Source organism: Centrocercus urophasianus, unplaced genomic scaffold (genome assembly GCF_019232065.1).
Source record: "Centrocercus urophasianus isolate 14NV4802_14NV808 unplaced genomic scaffold, USGS_Curo_1.0 seq_32, whole genome shotgun sequence".
Lineage (NCBI taxonomy): Eukaryota > Metazoa > Chordata > Aves > Galliformes > Phasianidae > Centrocercus > Centrocercus urophasianus.
The window spans coordinates 9590839-9599335 of NW_024884889.1; the positions used below are offsets into that span (position 1 = coordinate 9590839).

At 38.4% G+C, this 8497-nt stretch overlaps 1 protein-coding gene across 3 annotated transcripts in view; it reads right to left on the minus strand.

Annotated features, from left to right (window-relative positions):
* Positions 1 to 1351: 1351 nt before the first annotated feature.
* RBM46 (RNA binding motif protein 46) overlaps positions 1352 to 8497 on the minus strand; it is a 17929-nt gene continuing 10783 nt past the window's right edge. For all 3 annotated transcript variants that reach the window (XM_042829814.1, XM_042829813.1, XM_042829816.1), the window contains 4 exons: positions 8171 to 8329; positions 6696 to 7163; positions 5488 to 6270; positions 1352 to 2281 (listed from right to left, as the gene is read on the minus strand). In XM_042829814.1, coding sequence (XP_042685748.1) covers positions 2256 to 2281; positions 5488 to 6270; positions 6696 to 7163; positions 8171 to 8329 — 1436 coding nt within the window. In that variant the 3' untranslated portion in view covers positions 1352 to 2255. The remainder of the gene's footprint in view (positions 2282 to 5487; positions 6271 to 6695; positions 7164 to 8170; positions 8330 to 8497) is intronic.

Here is an 8497-nt window from a genome sequence, read left to right on the forward strand (position 1 = left end):
CTGTAATAATGCTTTTTAAAAGCAAACAGAAGAAAAAAGTAAGATTAAGGATCAGTCTTTCTTACACAGGGCAAGTTTTTAAATGAAGTGAGCTTAGTACGAATCACATGCACACAACTTTGTTCTAAATGACCTCTACTTCCACAGGGCCTTTATTTGCTACAGCAAGCTTAAAGCAGGATGCTTCTATTATGGTTATGTGTATAAATATGCACAGCTCTGCTTTTGGTCACAATTCTTTCAGAAGCAATACATGGGATTTTACAAAAGGCTAATAGTCTCTGGTGAGACTTTTATAAATATGGAAAATACACTCATGTTTTTAACACTAATTATGGAGACTGTTAGTGATGTACTCTAAACTTCCAAAAAATGCTGAATGACAGCAACCAAGTGCTGCTGCTGCTTCAGCTGCTTTTCTTACAGCTTTGTTCTGATCTGGAAAACAAAGACCAAACAATGACTTGTGGCTGAAGGCTGTGCATGGCTCACATCTTCCCAGTTCTTGTTCCACTGACGCATTTGGTCATGCTTGTGTACAGTCAAACTTACAAGAAATACTTCAAATAATTGTGAAGGTACCTGTCCACACTAGTAATGATGGGAATTCCTGGCTTGCAGCAAACTTGATGGTTTTTTTTTTTTTTTTTTTTTTTGGCACCATAATCCTTCAAAATATGGGGCAAGTTACAATCCAAACAGCCCGAGGCTTCCTGCAGTACTGGCTAGCCCTTCACCCCCACCAGCCACAGACAATACCCAAATGAATATGCAGCTTCACTTTATTTGGGACAGAGCTCCCTTAATTAGCCAATAGCGCCATGTACACCCAAACTTCTATAAGAAGGAGAGAACACTGTTTTATCAAGATCTTCTTGCACCTGTATTTTCGAGGTGTCTTTAAAGATGCCTATTTGAAAACCTTGCAATAAAAACATGGAACTCAGAGCAGACCAAAAGAAAGCTCACTGCAGCAGTCTGCAAACTGCAGTACTCAGGCTGAATGGCACAAGGACTTGGAAATTAGTTCTCCCATTCCTATCAGCATAATGCTGAGTTATTTTACCCAAACACCGTTGGTTTTATTTTTTCTTTGTCTTGGTCTCAGGGGATTTAAATATGAAATAAAGCAAGCCTCCTCTTTCTTCCTCCCACATGAGCTTCATAGGAAACATTAAGCCACCGAATTCAACTTCATGTTCAGCAAAGCACTTCAAACTGGAGCCTCTGGCCAAAGCTTCAACTACAAAAAGCAAAGTGAATGCTACAGAGTCAGTTTGCAAATGTACTACATGTAAAATTCTAGTATTCAAGTACACACACCAAATGCTAACAGCATGAATTTAATGTCCAAATTCAAATGAAGAAGTAAAACACAGTATTAAACATTAAAATTCACAACGCTTGTAACAACTATGTAGCTATCATTAAATATAAATAACATTTAGGTAGATCAAAAAAGGCAATATATTGATGAAACATCCAACTGTAATGTTTGACTGCATTAAGAAAAGTTATTCAACTTAAAGCACTCAATTGCATTGTTTTCTATCTACTTTTTTCCTCCAACCAGCTTTCCAAGTTTAAAAAAAAAGCTTACAACATTACTTGTACAGGTCGTGTCATTATATCCTTAGTCTTGATCAGGAGCTGAAAGCATTTACCCAGTTTTAAAGGAGACAGATCCACTTTTGAAACAAAGTAAAAGAAACAAAATTAATGACATCTCTTTAGAAGGAAACGTTTGTAGGAAATGTTCTTCCTATAAAATGTGTGCTTTTACAGAAGCAAATCTTTGTGTGGTATTTCATACTACAGCCACTAACAGAAATATCAGGAGTTGTTTTTGCTTGAAAAGGCAGCACTGGCAGCATTGGCTTTTAAATGTGTACTTAAGATTACTTGCAACACAATCTTAAAAAATACTCTGACTGAAATTCATAATACAAGGGGGCAGGAGTCATACTAAACTATTTCAACACTAAAAAGAGGCTACTGTTGTAGAAACTACTACAGGTAATGAAATCTTTTAAGCAATTACCTTTAAAACAAATTTAATCTAAGTAAAACAATTTTTTAACATTGAATTGCACTCATCTTCCAAAGTTTAAAACACGTCCTTTTGAAAAATCCTTCAGCAGGTAACACGAGATCTGAATTTCCAGTAATCACGCAGCAGTGTGGTATTCTTCCTTTCGTGGCAAGATTCAAAGTAACAACTACCAAATTTTTCAACTGCTCAACTTCAGGGCAATTCAAGCTGAGTTAGGTGTACAGCTGTCTGCAGAAGAGGAAAAAAGAGGGGGGGAGGAGAAGAAAAAGAGACAATTTCAGCACGCATACTGCATTACCTATTCAAAGATGGACTTAAGATAAGGATGTAACAAAGCATTTGATGCCTCATCCCACTGCTGCATTCTTTCCTCTGCCCCCCAAGACCAATTGAAATCCTTAAGTAAGGTTTTCAGTCAACAGTTTAAGCAACATCAGATAGGACCTCACAGAAAACAGAATTATAAATTGAGAGCTTATTTTCAGTTTCTTTTTCCCTTTCATTACGTAAGTTTCTAGCAAGCTTACTCCTGAAATAAAGTTCTTTGGTCCCGAAGACTTTCTCAGACTCTATCTTTAACAAACAAGCTTTAAAACAGTGACCCTTTGCTTCACCTTCCCTGAAAGCAACATATTAATGAAGACTATTTTAATATGTATATTAGATCCTTGTTTTACTACAGTTTAATTTGTTACATCTAACAGTCCGAGCAGCAGCCTTTCATATTAAGCCTTTTGACTGAGGTGTACATTTGCTACTAAGAACCAAGTTCTGCCAGACGTGCTTCGTAAACTGCCTTCAACACAATCAACTGACCAGAAAAGGGCACTAAACCCACTTCTAGTTTGAAGTGACTGACTCAATTCACTCAGCTTATTTTACATACACACATGGCCCAACCTCGTTCTGTCTTTCCTTTTCTTCAAGTTCTCCTACCTACCACAGGCTCAGATTTAAAAGTTTGCATTCCCTGACTGCAAGCAGCAGGACCAGAAAAACGATCTGATCTTCAGGACAAATCCTGGGTGAGTAAGATTAGAAGCTTCCAGCAGCAAAGTTAACATTAAGCACTGATTTAGCACTCCCTTGTAAGCTTTTAAGTCCAGTCCCATGACACTAAAACAGTAATCTCCATTTTAAAAATGAAAGAGGCCTCAGCAGTGACAGATATCCACACTTACTGAAATTCATTACTTAAATTTCTGCAAATCAGGGAAGGAAGGCAGTATTTCTTTTAGGTGGAACTGGCTGCCCCGGGAAATAGTCCAAATAGCACTGCAATCAAACTCCAGTTCTTAATATAAATCTGAACTTGGAAGCTGGAACACTGAGTGATTCCAGGTATATAAAACATAATTCCTTTTTTGCCTGTATACATCACGACAATTGACATCATCAGGTGGGTCTATTTTAAAATAATGTAGTATCTATATACCCATAAAATAATACCCATGCAATTGCATGAACCAAACAGAAGCACGATTTCACAGACAGCATACTAGAAAGATCTGCTCCATTTCCATACTGGAAAACATACTGCTCCATTTCTGAGGGAAACTTCTGGTAAAAGCTTGTGAACAGCAGCAAGGCGTCAGGCAGCGTCGAGAGACCAATTTGAAGTGAGATTCAAAAACAATGGAAGACAATCTCATCACTTCTTCTACAGCACTCAATTTTCTTCCTGTTCTGTTCCCTTCTCTTCTCTGCACCATGGAACAGTGAGGTGTCCCCTTCTGGAGCTTCAGCACATGGCCACGCTCCACTTCTTCCCTTCTCTCAACTGCACACCTACACTCATCATTTCCTCATATTTCAACAAACCCGATTTTTTGTTTTTAAACTTTCTTCCTCTGTTCATCTTTCAGTGAAACTCGAAGTCTGTGTTTTACTCGGGTCATTTTCAAAATATCCAGGTGACACCAAGTGGAAGCTTGTTGTACTGCTGTCTGTTCAGGACTACTGTATATGGCAATAAGGAAATACAGTTACTTCAAAACACAAATCCCTTTTTAAAAACAGTGCTTTGCACTAGGTACAGGAGATCACTCATGTAATTAGTGGAAGAATATCCAGATTTTAGGTATCTTGTAACAGTGGTGATTAAAAAAAACCTGCTGTTTTACCTTACAGCAGAGTAAGAAGAGTTCAATACATACTTCTAATTTTTTTAAGCTTGTTTTCATTCTAGATTTGCCCACAGCTGTGAATAGTCATTCTCAGACCAACAGCCCCCTGTAGTTGTTCCTGAGATTCTTTCCCAGCTGAGTACAGGAGAGAAAAATCAGTTTGTAAGAGTAACTGTAAGCCAAGATGGGTAGATATGCATGGCCGAGCACAGAATGTGAAGCTGCCACTGCTCTCGTTTAAAGAACAAGCTAAGCTCTCATCCCTATTTCCAGTTTAAAAATCTTCTTGCATTTGGGGTTACACAGGTTATAAAAGGTACAACTCTAAAAAGAAACAGGCACTAATGTTCACAAAACCTGGTGCAGCTTTTATAAAAACTCATAAATAAAATTTTAATGCTTTGTTATTAAAAATATATAATTCTCTTCACGTTGACCATCAGCCTCTTGGAGGTGACCAATTCATGCAAACTGAACACACTGCTGCTGAAGTGAAGACAGTGCATTAGGCTTTGGGTTTCAGAGATTCCTTCTCTTCTAAGACCTTTTGGGCATGCAAAATCAAAGACAATGAGAAACAGGATTCTACACACTAAGAAAAGGATTGCTTTCATTTCACAGTCAAGTCTAAATTAAGTCTGCTACAAACTGCATTTAAAACAAACAAACAAACAAACAAAAAAAACACCATAAAAAAAAATTCACTGCAGCACAAAGAAAATTCCAGAATAATTGCTTAGTGATAGTATTAGGAAGAGTATCAACACTATCCTAACATTTTGCTATCCAGCAGTAGCTTTTCCAACCCACTAAACAGGAGAGAAGAGGGGAAAAAATTGAGAGCGCAAGCAGGGGAGAGGAGAGGAATATAGCAGGTATGGCTCTTCAACAACCTTCAGATCTGTTTACCTGAGCTCTTAAATTCTGGTTTCTTCTAGAATGAAGCTTGATCAAATGAAGACTACAACCACTAATACCTAGAAATCAGTTCTGTGTTTTGGATGCTTCAGTATTACAGAAGAACTGAAAAATACCGAGCAGGAACTAGATGTCAAATGGAACATCTTACCTTATTCATTGCTACGGAGCAGCAGCAGTAACGTACTGACAGCAATTTAGTGATCACTTTCTCAGTTATGAAAAGCTTTTATCACAGGAGCTTATAATATCAAAAATGTCTTCTTATAGTAGGCACATCGACTTTAAGATAATAAATGTGAGCGAAGATATCCAAAAATAGATGCAGAGAACAATTTTAACTCTCCTAGCTTTGGTTCTTAGGAACTACTCAAAAGCACTTATGCTTACCTAGATGCAGAAGTGCCATCTGCGCTGCCAATTCCCTCGCATCTTCTAGTGTGGTACAGAGTTTGTGTGACATGAAGCAGCTCTGCGAACCATCTGCAATACTCGGAAGAAGCACCTTGCACACCAAATGGATTTTCCCATCCTGACTTGTGGTTGAGTACAAGTAGTATTCTGGTGGTAACCAGTTATTTTTGTAGCAAAAGTAATCCAGACGCATCACAGCAGAACTGAAGTAACTGGATTTTAGAGAATACATGCTAATTGGAATAAGCTTTACTCCTGGAAGAAATGGGTATGGATACCATTCAAGTTCAGGAGAGCTCGGACTGTGCTGACCATTAAGGCTGAGAGAAAGACTTGCAGGTTTCTCTACGGATTTTTGGTGACTGTCTTCTCTGCTAGGAATTTCCATGAGATTCTCAGAACAGGGGCTTACATGACCATTAAGATGTTGCTTCCAAGTACTTTCTTTGTTAACTGGCTTTGCCAGAGTTACTTCAATGCTGGCTCCATCAATGCACTTTCCATTCATCACAGACATGGCAGCAACTGCATCCTCTCGGTTGTAGAAATGCACAAACGCATAGTCTCTCAACTTCTTTACACGTTCAACTACTCGTGGCTTGAACTTGTTGAATTCAGCTTTAATTGTGTCCTCCGTAGTAGAAATCATTAAGTTTCTTACATACAATACTTTAACTCTCCGCATTGTTTCTGCATCAACTTCTTTCTCTGGGCATGCCCAATCGACTTGAACTGCACGACCCCAGAGCTGGAACGTTCCTACAGCAAAGAAGGATAACATCAGTAAAAAAAGATGAAAACAACAATCATTCTTATACACTAGCTTTAGAAAAAGCAAACAAATATGATGTGTAACACGTGGAACAGCAGCGTTTGTTGTCTGCTTGTACTTAAGCAAAATGTGTCAGACTACTACCCGAAACAATGAACGAAGTAAGTGGCAAAATGCAACCTTACAACCCTATGTGTGGACGGGAGTCACGCTGCCCAGTTTCCTTTTTAACTGCACCTTTACCCATTCCCTCCTCTTTCAATACTTTCAATCCCTTCTACTTCCCATTCCACAAATAAGCCCCTTCCAAAACGATACGCTTAAAATGGTTTTCTAAAAAGGGGCTCACACCCCTTCACCTCTACTCCCCAAAAACACCGTCCTCCAAAACTTTTCTTGAACACAGATTTACCTGGGAGTAGCCTCCTTCTAGCCATTGCAGCTGCTCTGTGGGACTCGTATTCTACAAAAGCAAATCCACGATTTTTAGTTCTGTCTGTGGCATCTGGACAAACAATGACATCCACCACTCCTTCTGTAATTCTTTTCATTTCTTTTAGTATTTCTTCTTTCTTCTTTTCTCTTGGAATTGCTCCGATAAATAGTCTGCAGTTGTCCAAGCTTATGCAGACACCAATAAATCTCCCTGGACGAATTTCATAATTATTAAGAATCTTGATGGCTAGCTGGGCATCCTCTTTAGTGGTGTACATCACAAAAGCAAAGCCTCGATTCTCACCACTGAATTCCATCATCAGCCTGAGCTCATAGATCTTTCCAGCTCTCTCGAAAAGAGGGACCAATTCATCTTCATAAATGTTACGAGGGATCTTACCCACAAAAACTTCACACCCACGAGGTGGTGGAGGACCTTTCCAACCTTAAAAAGTTCAGCAAAAAAAATCTTAGGACAAGCATCACAGTCGCACCTCCACATAACACACTCTGGCTATCAGTTGTTGGTTTTTAACTGCTGTATTTGTATCTTTTTAGATTTTGAAAGCTTAAATACTAATTGTGCTAACAGAATCTTTAACATTCATCTGCTTCTTTCCTTTGAACTTGTATGACAAGCCACTGAAACCAGCATTACTTAAAACAGTGTTTTAAATTGCAACAGGTCAGTTGCAAGAGTCTGCATTTAAATCATTTTTTACTTCTCAAAATTGCCTGATACATATTAATACATCAAATATAATTGCTAGAGAGAGAACTTGCTGTATTTTCTACTTGTAACATTTGGAGTTACAAACATTTACCTGCACTTCTTGCCCATTTTTTAGGAAGTTTTAGTCAGAGTCCCCAGTGCCTCTATTTTTTTTCCCCCAGTGCCATTCAAAAGGTCTGAACATTTTGGTTCCACCTTCTCCGTTCATCCACTATAAAAAGACACCCTACGAAGGTACAATATGGGACAATCTTTTTTTTTTCAGTGGCCAAAAAACATGGGCATTTTTCCTCTTAAAAAGAGATCAGTTTTCACAGGTTGGAGCCATATTCTCCAGGAAAAAAAGTAATAATACAAAGTTCCACAGAACAGATCCATGCTTCTGGCCCTTCTGGTCCTCAAGGATATGCCTGAAAATATGTGTATAGTCCTTAATTTACATCTCTGCCATACGCACTGATAGACATGTTCAATAATGCCATCCTAAACTAGAAATAAAGCACAAATTCAGCATGAAAGATTACAACTATTTTAATAAGTTAAGGGTAGAAGTAGATAAACCCACCTTCCAGAGCTCTCAAGACCAAAAATAAAAAAGCCATCAGGTTCAACAGAGAAGTAGTGGACCAGAAAGCACATTCCTGACATACAAAGAAATACAGCATAGCTATCCTTACAGAAAACATACTTCAATTTTATTACCTCAAAAAAATGCTTACCTGGTGGAGGCCCACCAAATTTTCTTTGCCCATTTTCTTGAATCATGGTGTACCCAGTCTTGTCTAGTAGGGCCAGTAAGGCAGCAGCCTGATTACCACCTCTCATTTTGCCAGATTCACTTGTTGCAGCTGAATTCTCCTCATTCATGTCTGCAATAGCTTCAATAGAACATTATGGATATTTCAACTCAGATACTTAAAAGCTGCTGTTTAGATACAGAAGCCACAGGGGCACAGAAACACGCACCATAGTTGGCTATTTCCTGTAGTTAAGGATAGAAGTAGATAAACCCACCTTCCAGAGCTCTCAAGATCAAAAATAAAAAA